Below are 14,924 nucleotides of genomic sequence, written 5' to 3' on the forward strand. Positions count from 1 at the left end.
GAGTGCTGCATGTATCAACAGTTTGCTCCTTTTGACTGGGGGGTAGCCTTTCATTGTAAGCATACATCACAATGTGTTTATCCATTTACCTCTTAATGGACATTGGGTTGTTTCCAGGTTTGGGCTATTGCAACTAAAACTGCTACAAACATTTGTGTCTGCATCTTTGTGTGGACCTGTGCTTTCCCTTCTCTCAGGTTAGTATCTACAGCGGCATGGCTGGGTGGTACAGTAGACTTAAGTTCAACTTTTTAAGGAACTGCCGACCTCTTTCCAAAGTTTTTTTTTTTTCCGGCATGGCTGGGTGGTACAGTAGACTTAAGTTCAACTTTTTAAGGAACTGCCGACCTCTTTCCAAAGTTTTTTTTTTTTTCCCTCCAAACTGCTTTTCATCCCCCACAGGTATGACAGCTGCAGCTGCTGCATACATGGCCCACTTCTGGTAGAGTCACTTGTTTCCAAAATTAGCCATTCTCGTGGGTATGAGTGATCTCACTGTGGTTTTAACGTGCATTGCTCTAACACTTAATCTTGTTCAGTATTTCTTCTTGTGCTTATTTGCCATCTGTATATATTCTTTGGTGATGCGTCCATTCAAATCTTTTGCTTTTTTTTTTAAATAGGGTTATTTGTCTTCTAATTGAGTTGTAAGACCTTTTTTATAGGATGGGATACAAATTTGTTGGATATATGTTTTGCAAATACCTTCTCCCAGTTTATGCGTTTTTTCCCATTTCATTTCGAGGAGCAAAATGTTTAAAATTTGATGAAGTCCTATTCACTGATTTACTTCCTTGAAACTTCCTTCTTTTTGTGTTGTATCTAATAAATCCTCACAAAAGCCAAGGCTGGTAAGGTCTCCTCCTGTTTTCTTTAGGAGTTTCTGCTTTACATTTTTGTTGATGATACATTTTCAGTTAATTTTTGTATATGGTGTGGGGTAAGGATTGCGGTTCATTTTGTTGGTATGTAGTTATTCAATAGTTCCAGCACCATTTGTTGAAAATGAAATCCTAATTTTTAAATAATCTTTTATATATCTTTAATTTTATATGTGCTATGTATAACATCAGCTGCAAGTATTTCCCCCAGTTTGTCATTTGCCATGTTGATTATATTGTTTTTGGTCATGCAAAACTTTATTTCTGTATAGTCAAATTTATCATTGTTTCCCCCTGTTGTTTCTTGATTTTGAGTTACAGTAAAATTTCGTTAACTTCCAGGTTCTAGAGGAATTTATCCATGTTTTCATTCTAGTACTTGTTTGGTTTTGCTTCCACGTGAATCTCTGTTCCATTTGGACTTTATTCTGCTATGTGATGTGAAGAATGAGTCTAATTTTGTATTTTTTTCCAAATGTCTATCTTGTTTTCCCATTTCTACATATTATGAAGTTCGTCCTTCTCCCCTGGATTTGAGATGCCACCTTTCTTTTATATCAAATTTCCAGCTGGAAGTGATCTCTCTAGGTGATGTTTTGACATTTTGGAGAGGCTCAGAGCCTGGCCCATGGGCACGGAGGAAGACACTGCACACAGAATAAACCACATGGGGTACCCGGCAGCTAGGCTGCCCCCACCTTTGTGTTGCTTCCAAGGAAGCCCAGGGGCCAGTGATGATTGTCTGGTTCTTGCCTGCCAAGTCCCAGGTGAGTAGTCAGCTGAGACTCTCCTGCTGCCACAGCTGCCCCGGCGTGGCCTGCACTGTCCTCAGCATCAGGGTCCTGTTCTCCCTTCCGACCCTGGAGTTACCTCTCGATCCTGGTCCTGCTCTCTCTCACACACTGTGCTCCAGAGTGTCCCTGGAGTTTGTGGGTTATTGATGGAAATAATGTCTGGATGTGGAGCAAGGAGAATACCCTCTAGTTCAGTGGTACCTGGCGGAGGGAGGGGGCTTTGGTGGGCGAGCGCAGTCAGGGGCATCTAGGTTTCAGGAGGTTGAAGGGAACTTCCAGAGAAGTCACAGTACAGAAGACTTATTGGTGTCTGTAAACCAAAGAGCAGGGTGGAAGATGTGGGGGCCAAAGGGGGCTTCTATATTTTTCGAAGGTATGAAACACTTTATTACTTACATAATGGAGGTCTCTGAGGAGAGAAGGGGAGTCCTCACAAACTGGTCTTAAATGGCTGAGAGAGCAAGGAGGGTCACTGGGCTGGGTCTTTACTGAAGTCAGAAGGTGTGGTCAGCAGGAGGGTCTCCAAGCATAGGTGAGGGCCTGTGTGCTTTCAGTGTCCTGCTGGCATCAGAGGAGGGAGCACCCGGCTCCCAGATGTGGGCACAGAAATGGGGAGGATGAGGCCTCACAGCCATCAGCAAACATCAACCAACAGAGCCAGACCACCAGTTATGACTCACCTTGAGGTTTGATGACAGAGACACACCATGTTCCGTTCAACTGAATCAGAGCTTGTTTAAATGAGCTGTGTGGCCCTCTGAGCAGACTGCAGCCTGAGGCTGGCAGGGGAGGTGAAGGTCCTGCTCGTGCCTGCTTCAGGGGCAAGTGTGGAACTCCAGAGGAGGGCATCCTGGGGAGTACAGATAGAGACCTCTAGTGACCTTGATCAGTATTTTGGAGCAGCTATGAGGCAAGAGATTCCTGGAACTTTTTATACCAAAGGGGGCAACTTACTGTTTTTTTTCCCAGGGTATTATTTATTTTATTAATTTTTTGAAATGAATTACTATTTTTAAAATTTCTTAGAATGTTTTGATTTTTTTGAGGGGGGAGGTAATTAGGTTTCTTTCTTTATTAATTATTATATTTAATGGAAGCACTGGGGATTGAACCCAGGACCTCGTGCATGCTAAGCACACACTCTACCACTGAGCCACTCCCCCCAGGGGGCAATGCTTAGGCAACTGCACGAGTCTGTAAAGCTGTGCAGATGGGCCATCTGTTAAGCCAGGCCATCGGGCGCTGAGATAACAGCTGAAGTTTGCCCAGCTGTGCCGACCTCAGGGCTGGCCTTTTATCAAGGTAGCACGTCATGAAGTGAGAAGCAGTTCCCCTCTGAGCTCCATCTCCTAGTATGGTTGGCAGTTCTGGTCGTACAGGATATGAATGCCCACTCCTGTTCACTCAGTTCTCCCCAAGGGGCCCCCCAGGTTGCCAAAGGGCCTAGCACCCTGGCATCTGCAAAGGGACTGAGGATAGGTGAGGCCATCCAAGTTCTTGCCTGCCAAGTCCCAGGTGAAATATGCCAGAGAGCACAGGTTTAGTCCATCCTGTTCTGAGGTGGCCTCAGCAGCCCTGAGCATGACGAGCAGCTGGGTATGAAGGGTCACAGGCTCAGGATGGCCCAGTTTGTGGCCAGCAGCTACAGCTCTAATGGCATACTGTACAGGGACAAGAGGGCAGTTTCTTGCACCAGAAGCCCTCGGCCAACTAATGGTGCATTTCAGCAGATGTAAATTTAGCAGGTATGTCATAGAGACACAAAAGCTTTTTATCATTCTGTCATGTAAGCTTAGTAAGTTCTGAATGTCCAGTTGGGTCAAATTGTGGGTTTGCTTTGGTTTCCTTCCCCCTTTTTGAGGAGGGTCCTGTCTACTGCACTTATGCTGATAAACTTCCTCCTCCAGAGGGCCTTCAACCAGTGTCATCAGGGTCAAGTGCCTCTACAAGGCAAGGTTCCTTGATAGCGTTTAAGGACCCCCCCGGCTTAATTTGGGTTTGAATTAGTCCATTGGCACAGCTTCTCCCTAAAGCCCTGAGGGTAAGGATCTTTGCTGTGACACAGGTGGTGGCACACCAAGTGAGCTTCTGCTCTCTGGAGTGTGGGCCTGAGCTTGCCACCTAATGCCTGCTCTTCCATGAGTGACAACCCAATGGATGCATACCTTGCACAGGGTGCAGTCTCTCCCCTGAGCCTAAAGGCCGACAGGTCTGGGATCAGATGCACGACCCAGGGCCACTTTGAGGGGGGCCCAATTCCATGCTCCAGTCCCTAAGCACTAAGTAGGTATCAAAGCTGCTGATCCGGGTCACCTAACTCTGCAGCAGGGGCTCCCCGCGATCCCGCAGTGCAACACGTGCAGCTCGGCTGAGTGCACACTCGCCTGCAGACAGCAGGCCTGTTAGTAAAACCAGAGCAGGAGCAGAGAGACTCCAGGCGATGTCACTGTATGGGCATCCTGCTCCCAGTACCAATTCCAACTGTTATAGTCACCTGGAGAGGTGGATGGGCCCCCCTCCATTGAAGACTTGGCTTGACGTCAAGACTGATGATGCCATACACACACGTGTATGAAGAGGTTTAGTACTCACATACCTGAGGTCAGCAGGGATGGGTCCAAAGTGGTATGAGAGCACAAGCAGCACAAGACAAGGAGACTCACCTGGATGTTTGCTGTGGTTGGGGTGGGGCCAGGGAAGCCCCACCATGGACCAGCACGGGCCTGGGTGGCTTGAAACTTCTGCTGGCACTGAGGGAGGGGCACCTGGGCTTTCTTACCAGTGTGCCCAAATGTGGCCCAGGGGTGGGGAGGGCAGGAGTGAGGCTTAAATGCTGTCAACAGTCAAACATCAGAAAAATGGGTCTACAGATAACACGGAATATTACTCACCCATTAAAAAGAGTAAAATCTTGCCATTTGCAACAACATGGATGGACTTGCAGGGCGTTATGTTAAGCAAAATAAGTCAGACAGAGAAAGACAAATACTGTATGATACCACTTATATGTGGAATCCCAAAAATAAAACCAATGAATGTAACAAAAAAGATTCATAGAGATTGAGAACAAACTAGTGGATACTAGTGGGGGAAGGGAAGGGGCAAAACGGGGGTGGGAGACTGAGGTGCAAACTGCTCAGCCATCGTTCCCAGGAAGCACACTTCCAAGGATGCTGTGAAAGTCAAAGGAAAGACATAACCTGTGGTTGACAGAAACTTGCTTTTCAAGACCATTCTTCTTTGGAAACATGACATCCTGAAATGAAATTTCTCAGTGGACAGTATGCCCCAAATAGGTGAACCCTTCCCAGCTGCCAGCAGGGCCGAGCGGCCAGAGGAGCTGACAGCCACCGTCCTTCCTGTGGACCAGACCTCTGCCTCCCAGAGGAGGCCGGCTGCCTGCCTGTGCCTTGGCCCTAGGGGGCCCCCAGCGGCGTGGAGGCCAGGGGAGGGGGCAAAGGAGTTGAGAAGGGAGTGACATGGGCACATAGCAGACGGCAGACGAGCCTGTTAAAGGCAGGTCAGACCAAAACCCTCCAGCACTTTGCTCAGGGCGGGGCCACAGGCCTATGCAGGCCTGGCCCCTGTGGTCTCACCTGCCTGCCCCCTCTGCCCCTGCTCCACCCACCTCACTGGTCATTCTCTCACTTGCTGCAGGTCGTAGCTCAAACGACTTTCAGAGAGCCCGTCTCTGACTGCCCCCACTTTAAAAATGAACTCCCCAAACACTCAGACCCTGTTTCCTGCTTTACTTTTGCTTCACAGCACTCACAACCGTTGGGTAATTCTCTCACCCACTGGAAGGCAAACTCGAGGGCAGGCATTTGTCTAGTCTCCCCCAGTGAATGGCCCAGGGCAAGTTCAGCATGTATTTACTGAAGAAAGGAATCACAGAACCAGGCTGGACAAGGAGCCAGAAGAGGTGCCTGTTGTTAGGTGGGAGACCGGGCAGCTGAGCTGGAGGACAGGGCAGGGCTGTGTCCAAGCCGCACAGTGTTGCCTTAGTGGAGGGGCTGAAGCAGAGGGGAGGGTGTGACAGGGATGGCTGCTCAGCGTAGTCTGAGGTGAGGGCAGGCAACCAACCCACCCTGCCCAAGCCCATGGGACTCAGCTGTGCATCCGAGTCAACAGCCTCTCCCTCCTCGTCTGCAACTGCCAACCTTGCCTCTACTCCCCTGGAAGCCCAAAGCCAAAAGCTTACCTTCCACCATAACACAGACCTCACAAAACCTGCCTGTTGCCTTCTCCCCTCCTGGGATAATGCAGGTGCCCCTCCCTCCACCCATCCTATGACACCCCCAGGTATAGACTGCTGGCTGCATCCAGGGGCCTCCCAGGTGGCAGAGGTGCTGCTTCTGGGCCAAGTTCCCCCTGCTTGGTGACTAGGGGCACAGCTCAGGGAAACTGAGGAGGGAACCAGTGCTCACCCAGCAGGTGATGCACCTGGGGAAAAGCTGAGCCTGGGAGCCTGTGGAGTGAACAGGAGGGGCACAGAGAAAGTTGGGCTCTGTGGTTAAGGCATGGAGCTGGAGGCTGGGAAACAGCCCCAAGTGGGACCACAGGGGCCCAAGTCACAGCAGAATGCAAAGGTAGGACCTCAGACTGCAGCCAGCCACCAGGGAGAGGGGCAGTGAGGAATCTTGCATCTCACTGTGGAATGGGAGGGACAAGAAAGGGTGAGGAGGTGGTGGCGTCGTGCACACACCACTTCTGGGGGAGGGTGACAACAATCAGACCTCAACAACTCTTGACCTGATTCTACGTGGACAGAATACCAACTATAGCCACTGACGAAGAACTTGCTCCTTACGACTAGTTATCGAACAAAGGAATTACCATAGTTATCTGGAACCAAACGTCGGTGCACTTTTCTGGTTGTGTTTGAGAGTGCAGCCCTATAATCTCCTCCCTCCCAACACGTGGCAGTCTGATAACAAAACAAAAAGGACACGAGGTCACAGGAGGGGGAGCTTGGGCAGGAAGCCCATGAAGAGGTCTCATAGCAGGCCCAGCTCTGGGGACAGCGGGACAGTGGCCGTGAGGGTGGAGGTGTGGGTGTACCGGTCAGCTCTGGGGGCGGGGGGCGGGGGGCTTCACTCCCTGCCGTGGACCAGCTGGTGCTTGAGCAGCTTGGAGCGCTGGCTGAAGGCCTTCCCGCAGGCGGCACAGTCATAGGGCTTCACCCCCGTGTGGATCCTCTGGTGCTGGATGAGGACCGAACGCTGGCTGAAGGCCTTCCCACACTCACTGCACTTGTAGGGCCTCTCGCCAGTGTGGATGATCTGATGCTGAATGAGGTGCGAGCTCTGGCTGAAGCCCTTCCCACACTCCACGCACGTGTAGGGCTTCTCCCCGGTGTGGACCTTCTGGTGGTGGATGAGGTTTGAGCTGCGGTTGAAGGCCTTACCGCACTGGCTACACTCGTGGGGCTTCAATCCGTTGTGGACCCGCTGGTGCTGAATGAGAGTGGAGCTCTGGCTGAAGGTCTTCCCGCACTCTGTGCATTCATAGGGCTTCTCCCCGGTGTGAACCCGCTGGTGGAGGATGAGGTTGGAGCTGCGCCCGAACGTCTTCCCGCATTCGTGACACTCGTAGGGCTTGTCGCCCGTGTGTACGCCCTGGTGCTGGATGAGGGCCGAGCTGTGGCTGAAGGCCTTCCCGCACACGCCGCAGGCGTAAGGCTTCTCTCCCGTGTGGATGATCTGGTGTTTCCTGAGCACCGAGCTGTAACCAAAGGCCTTCCCGCACACACCACACACGTGAGGCTTCTCTCCAGTGTGGATCCTGCGATGCTGAATGAGGCTGGAGCTCTGGCTGAAGGCCTTCCCACAGTCACTGCACTTGTAGGGCTTCTCCCCAGTGTGAACCCTGTGATGCTTAATGAGGTTGGAGACCCGGCTGAACGGTTTGCCGCACTCACTACACTCATAAGGCCTCTCTCCAGTGTGAACCCTCTGGTGCTTCCTCAGGTGTGAGCTCTGGCTGAAGGCCTTCCCGCACTCACTGCACTCGAAAGGCTTCTCCCCTGTGTGGATCCTGTGGTGTTTAATGAGGTTTGAGCTACGCCTAAAGGCCTTCCCACATTCATTGCACACATACGGCTTCTCCCCAGAATGAATTCTTTGATGCTGGATGAGGTTTGAGCTCCGCCTAAAGGCCTTCCCGCACTCACTACACTCATAGGGCTTCTCACTCATGTGGGACTTGAGGTGCTTTTTAAGGCTGGAGCTCTGGCCGAAGGCCTTTCCACATTCGGTGCACACGTGAGGCTTCTCTCCGTGGTGGCTAAGCCGGTGCTGGAGGAGTTCCAAGTGCATGCCAAAGGATTTTCCACACTCGCTACAGATGAAGGACTTCTGCCCAATGTGCGTTATCTGATGCTGAGTAAGACCGTGGCTTCCTCGGAAGGTCTTCCCACACTCGCTGCAAATGAACTGGCCTTCGGCTGTGTGAACCCCTTCGGAGACGGTTGGGTCCAGGCTGCGCTGGGAGCTCTGATGGCTACGTGCACCGTGCAGACGTGCCCCCTCATCCAAAGTGACTCCCTGCTGTGCCCCTGGGTTTGGGCTCAGACTGCAGCTTCTCTCCGGGTCATCACAATCCACCTCTTTCTCTCCCATGTGGCCCTTCAGGGGCACCTGCTCCGGGGCGGAGTGGCCCTCCCCGTAGAGGAACCCCCAGTCTCTTTCTGATACATCATCACAGAGCTCTCCAACCTCAGGTGCCCGGGAGTCATCACTGGCATAGTTTTCTGATTTTCCTGCCTGTGATTCCAAATCCTCAGAAAGCTCTTCCTTCTGAAGAAACTCCTTGCCCTCAGTCCCAGGGGCCCAACCTGAAATAACAACCATGAGGTCACTTGGAAGGAAACAGGAAGTACAGACAAGCCTGGGAGCATGGGACTCACAGAGGGTGGTCCTGGGACTCTCGAGGGAACCGTGAGGGGCTGGGAGAGCTCAGGGGATGAGGCTGCCCCCCGCCCCCACATTTCAGGAATCACCTGCAGCCTCCCTTCCAAGGCAGGACAAAATCCTGGCCTGAGGTGAGGCAGGCTCTCAGCTGCCCTTCCCCTTGCGCGCAGCAGGCCATCAGCAAGTCCTGTTGGCTCTACCCAGGCGTGTGTCCCAAACCCAGGTGCTCACCCCTCCCGCCTGCTCCAGGAAAGCACCGCACACTGCCTGCTACACTGCTGAGGGTGCTCCCCTCTTCTGTTTCAGATGCACAGCGCACGGTGTCAGCTGCTCAGGCCCAGCTGTTTGTCTCCCAGCACCAAGCACTGGCATTGGCCTCACTGTAGGAGTCCCAGTGTTGGGGGCGGGCCCCGAGCCAGCAGGCGCAGGGGACTTTTCCCTTCAGAGGAGGAGAGCAGCCTCTGACTGTGTCATGTCATGGCCTCTGGAATGTCAAGTTCTGTCCCACTCAACAGAGGATCCTTCAGAGACCAGGCCCCATCCTGCCAAGGCCGCCTGACTCACAGAAATGCATTCTGACTGGTGTCGGCTGATACAGGGGCTAAACTGCTGCCCCACCCTTCTGCGGTGGAGGCATGCACAAGGCTGCTTCTTTTCATGTCTAAAGTATCTCTCACTCTCCTGTTCAAATGGAGACACAGGCCACGCCACCGCTGCCTGTTCCTGCCTGGATGGGGAGTAGCTTACTGGCCTCCCACCTTCCCTCCCGCCCACAACAGCCTGGTGACATGGGAGCAAGTGAACCGTGCACCCACCCCAGATGGTCCTCAGCTCCCCCTTCCCACCGCTGGTCTCTGCTTCAGCACCTCACAGGAGAGGGCTTCTCTGACCACTGCCCCTCCTTGCTCTCCCCACACAGCCCTGACTGCCCCAGACAGGGCTGTGTGTCTCAGAACTGGGGCCACCCAGTGGTGCCGAGTGGGTGGGTGGACACCCCTCCATATCCCCAGCCTCCTTGGGCCTGCTGCCCTCTGCCCTGCCCCTCAGTTCAGGACGACACTGCCCCTCCTGCCTGGAACTTCTGGGATCTACTACCACAGCAGCACCGTCTCCCCTCATCTGGACACTTGTTCTCAAAGGAGTCGCCACTGATCTCAACACAGAACCAGACTGCCACAAACTCAGCCTGCCTGCCTGCCACGCCCACGTGCCTGGTGGTGACAGTTCACGTCCCCGTCACCTGACCCGTTGTCCAAACACGCTGCTTGTGGCATGCCCGCTGGGCCACGAGGCCAGCACACAGAGGGAGGCACCGAGGTTGGACTTCCTGCTGACCCTCAGGCAGGCCAGTCCTTACACACGGCACGCGGGATCCCAGGAGTGATGAGGGACCTGGTGTAGTAAACAAGGGTCTGGCTAGGATGGCCCAGGACCTCTATGCTCCCACTGCGCCCCATGACTAACCCAGGGAGCCCCCACACTCTTCTGGCTGCAGGTGGAGAAGGGATGGAGCTTTTCCATAAGGGGTCAGAGGGGACCCATTTCAGGCTCTGTGGCTGCGTGATATCTGTCACACAGTCAGCTTTGTTAAAATGCTTAAAAAACCTTAGAACTGTTCTTTGCTTGCCAGCCATAAAAACCACAGGTGGGCTGGATCTGGCCTTGGACCATGGTTTGCTGACCCTGACTGAGACAAGGTCACTGGTGTGGCTCAGGAGGGGTGGCCATGGGAACTGGTTTTGGGCCAGAGTGACTGTCGACCTGGAAGCCTTTCACTGAGACAGGAGACAAGTCCGGTGGTGAGAGTGATGAGAGGTCACTCCTGATTTGTTAAACCCGATGTAATGTTCTCAGCAACATAAGAACTATTGGAAAAAATGATGAAAAGTTCCTCTTTTGAAGGGAAATATAAAATCAGAAACATGGTTTCCCTTAAGAAAATGTTAAAAAAAATAAAACAATTGAGATTGGCTGTGAAGGTGAAGGACAAGGTCTGAAAACAAACGCAGTTGTTTCCACTGTCCTCGCTGCCCAACGAGTGTGATGCAACTGGAGAGAAGGGGAGCTCTGAGCTCTCCCAGCACATGATAAACCACCCGTGTTTCCTGAGAGAAGCGCTCAATGAAGACTGTGATCAGCAGCTTCCGGGTTCACGAAGAGCAGCTCAGAGAGGCACCTGCCTCAGAGCCGCGCTCGTGTGAGTGCCACATGTGGCTGCGGCGCTGGCTGCTGAGGGGTGCAGCAGGGGCCACACCCAGTGCCTGACCCCTCGCTTGCCACACAGACCCGGGGACCACACCCCCGTCGGCTCCACTAGTCTCCCGCCTCCCGCCGTGGCTCTGCTTTTGTTTTACTTAATAGTTTATTGAGGTGAAATTCACAAACATAAAATTAGCTGTTTTAAATGAACAATCAGTGGCGTTTAGTATATTTACAATGTTGTGCAGTCAAAACCTTATCTTGTTTCAAGATATTTTCATCACTCCAAAGCCCATCAGTTTACCCCCGTATCTCCCTGCCCCAGCCCCTTGTAACCAACCTGCATTTTGTCTCTATGGACTTAACTATCCCTGATGTCTCACTCATATAAATGGAATCAGATGGTATGTGACTTTTGATGTCTGGATTCTTTCATGTAACCTAATGCTTTTGCAGGCTCATTCACACTGCAGCAGGTATCAGTACTTTGATCCTTTTTGTTTCGTATTGTTAGGTTTATTTATCTTTTGATGGAGGTACTGGGGATTGAACCCAGGACCTCATGCCTGCTAAGCACATGCTCTACCATTGAGTTATACTCTCCCTCCTTCATGCCTTTTCATGGCTGAGTAATATTCCACCGTGTGGCTATAACACATTTTGCTTATGCATTCATCCACTGATGGCCATCTGGGCTGTTGACACCTCTTAGTTATTGTGAACAGTGCTATGAATGCGATGTACATGTGCTTGTTTCAGTACTTGCCTTAAACTCTTGGAGCATATATCTAGCAGTAGAGTTGCTGGGTCACACGGTAATGGTATGTTTAAACTTTTGAGGAACTGCCAAATTGTATTCCACAGTGGCTGTAACATTTTCACATTCCCACCAGCAACGTATGAGGGTTCCAATTTCTCCACATCCTTGAAAACACTTGTTAATTATTTGATTTCTACAATCATCCTAGTGGGTGTGAAGTGGTAATCTTATTGGGGTTTTGATTTGCATTTCTCAAATGACTAATAAATTTGAACATCTTTTCATGTGCTTGTTGGTTATTTGTATATTTTCTTTGAAGAAATGTCTATTCCATTCCTTGGCTCATTTAAAAAGCAAGTTGTTTGTCTTTTGTTGTTGAGTTGTAGTTCTCTATATATTCTGGGTACTAGACCTTTACCAGCTATACAGTTTGCAAAGAGTTTCTCCCATTCTGTAGGATGTCTTTTCACTTTCTTGATAATGTTCTTTCATGCCCCAAACTTTTTTTGATGAAGTCCAATTTACCTTTTTCTTTTGTTGCTCATGCTTTTGGTGTCCTATCTAAGAATCTATTGCCAAACCCAAGGTTATGAAAATATACTGTTTTCTTCTAACAACTTTATGACTGTGGTTCTTGTATTTGGTTGTTGGATGATTTCAATGTTTGCATATGGCATGAGGTAGTGAGTCCAAGTTCATAGTTCTGCATGTGGAAATCTACTTGTTCAGCACCATGTATTTAAGAGTTATCTTTCTACACTGAGTAGTCTTAGCACACTGGTTGAAAGTCAATCAGCTTCAGACGTTTGGGCTTATTCTAGACTTCCAATTCTATTCCATTGATCTATATGTTTATCCTTATGTCAGTACCAAATTGTTTTGATTACTGCAGCTTTGCAGTAAGTTTTGAAACCGGGAAAAATGACTCCTCGGATGTCCTTTTTCAAGTTTGTTTTGGCTATTTGACGTCCCTTGTAATTACACATGAATTTGAGGATGGCTTTTCCGTTTCTGCAAAAAAAAAGGCTGTTGGAATTTTGATAGGGATTGTATTGAATCTACAGGTTGCTCTGGATAGCACTGACATCATAACATTATTAAGTCCAATCTATGGACATGGGCTGTCTTTTCAATTATTTAGGTTTTCTTTAATTTCTTTTGGCAATGCTTTGTAGTTCTCAGTCAACATGCCTTTCACCCACTTGCTTAAATGTATTTGTAAAGTTTTTTTCTCTTTCATGCTATTATAAATGAATTTTCTTAATTTCCGTTTCAGGTTGCTCATTTTTGCATACAGAAACACAGCTGATTTTGTGTTGACTTGTACCTTGCAACTTTGCTGAATTCTATTTATTTGGGCTAGTAGCTTTTTAATGGATTCGTTGAGATTTTCTACATTTGGGATCATGCCTTATGCAAACAGAGATAATTTTATTTCTTCCTTCCCAATTAGAATGCCTTTTATTTCTTTTTCTTGCCTGATTGCTCTGATCAGGACTTCCAGTAAAATAATGATATACTTGAAAGCAGGTATATTTTCCTGATCTTTGGGGGAAAGCTTTTAATATTTCACTAATATATACGATGTTAGGTGCAGATTTTTCGTGAATATCCTTTATCATGTTGAGGAGGATGCCTCGTATTATTAGTTTTCCTAGTGTTTTTATCATGAAAGTATGTTTGATTTTGTCAACATATTCTGCATCGAGATGATTAGTTTTTCTCCTTCATTCTATTAATGTGGTGAATGGCACTGACTGGATTTCATGTTGAATCACTCTTGTGTTCCTGGGTTATATCCCCCTGGGTCATGGGGTATAATACTTTTCACGTGCTGCTGGGTTCAGTCTGATAGCGTTTTGTTGAGGGTTTTGCACATTTAGCCATAACATGTCTTGATATGCAGTTTCCTTTTCCTGTGATGTATTTATTTGACTTTCTTTCCTCTTCTATAGTTTGGAAGAGTTTGAGAAAATTAGTATTAATTCTTTTTCAAATGTTTGGAAGAATTTATCAATGAAGCCATTTGGTCCTGAATGTTTGTCAGGAGTTCTTAAAATTACTGATTCAATCTTTAATTATCGTTAAGTCCATTCAGATTTTTCTACCCTATTCTTGAGTCACTCTTGGTAATTCTTTTTTTAATTTACAGGAATGTATCTCTTCCATCTAATTTATCTAATTTGTTGGTATGCAACTGTTAAGAGTATTCTTGTTTACTCCTTTCTACTTTTGTAAGGTTGGTGGTAATGTCCCCATCCCATTTTCATTATGTATCTTCTTTTTTTGTTACTTTAAAGGTTTGTCAATTTTGTCGATCATTAAAAAAAACCTTTAATTTCATTGATTCTCTATCATTCTTCTATTGTTTCATTTATTGTTTCTGCTCCAATGCTTACCGTCTCCTTCCTTCTGCTGGCTCTGGGCTTAGTTTGCTCTTCTTTCTTTTGATCTTTAAGATGAAGTTATGTCGCTGATTTAGGGTCTTTCTTTCTTTTTAACGTAGGCGTTTACTGCTATACATTTCCCCTTTGGCTTTACCCTACCTGCAACTCCTAAGTTTTGGTATTTTGTGGTTTTGTTTTCATTTGTCTGTAGGTATTTTCTAACCTCCCTTGTGATTTCATCTTTGACCCACTGGTTAAGAGTGTGTGGTTTTATTTTTACATACTTGTGATTTTTCCAGTTTTCCTGCTGTTACGATTGGAGATGATACTTCTCATTATTTCAATTCTTTAAAACGTAGTAAGACTTGCTTTGTGTCTAACATGCAGTCTGTGCTGGAAGATGTTCCATGTGTATCTGCTCCTTGCTGGTGTGCATATCTATGACTGTTTAGCTCTAGTTGGGTTACAGTGTTGTCCAATTTCCCTATTTCATTCTTGAACTTGTTTAGATGTTCTATCGATTTTTGGAAGTGAGGTACTGAAATCTCCAACCATTGTTGTAAAAGTATCCACTACTCCTTTCAAATCTTTGCTTGCTTCGTGTACTTTGGTTCTTTTTTTATGTGTAACTGCTCTACCTTCTTAATGAATCAACCCTTTCATCAATATATGATGTCCTTCTTTTCTCTTGTAACAGTTTTTGACTTAGCTGATTTTGTCTGGTATCAGTATAGTCATTCCAGTTCTCTTTTGGTTACCATTTGCATGGAATGTATTTTTTCACTTTTCAACTTAAGCTTATTTGTTTCTTTGGATTTAAAGTAAGCCTCCTGTAGGCAGCATATAGTTGGATCATGCTTTTTAAATCCATTCTGTCAATATCTGCCTTTTGACTAGAGAGTTTAAACCAGTAACATTTAAAGTAATTACCAATAATGACTCACTTCTGCCACTTTGCTTTCTGAATCTTTTGTTTTTGGTATCTTTTATCC

At 48.2% G+C, this 14,924-nt stretch overlaps 1 protein-coding gene across 10 annotated transcripts in view; it reads right to left on the reverse strand.

Moving 5' to 3' along the window:
• Positions 1-4,661: 4,661 nt before the first annotated feature.
• ZNF16 (zinc finger protein 16) overlaps positions 4,662-14,924 on the reverse strand; it is a 35,764-nt gene continuing 25,501 nt past the window's right edge. For 9 of the 10 annotated variants that reach the window (XM_072950081.1, XM_072950082.1, XM_031690503.2 and 6 more), the window contains one exon: positions 4,662-8,510. In XM_072950081.1, coding sequence (XP_072806182.1) covers positions 6,769-8,510 — 1,742 coding nt within the window. In that variant the 3' untranslated portion in view covers positions 4,662-6,768. The remainder of the gene's footprint in view (positions 8,511-14,924) is intronic. The other variant, XM_072950084.1, reaches the window with a different exon arrangement.

This window comes from Vicugna pacos, chromosome 25 (genome assembly GCF_048564905.1).
Source record: "Vicugna pacos chromosome 25, VicPac4, whole genome shotgun sequence".
Lineage (NCBI taxonomy): Eukaryota > Metazoa > Chordata > Mammalia > Artiodactyla > Camelidae > Vicugna > Vicugna pacos.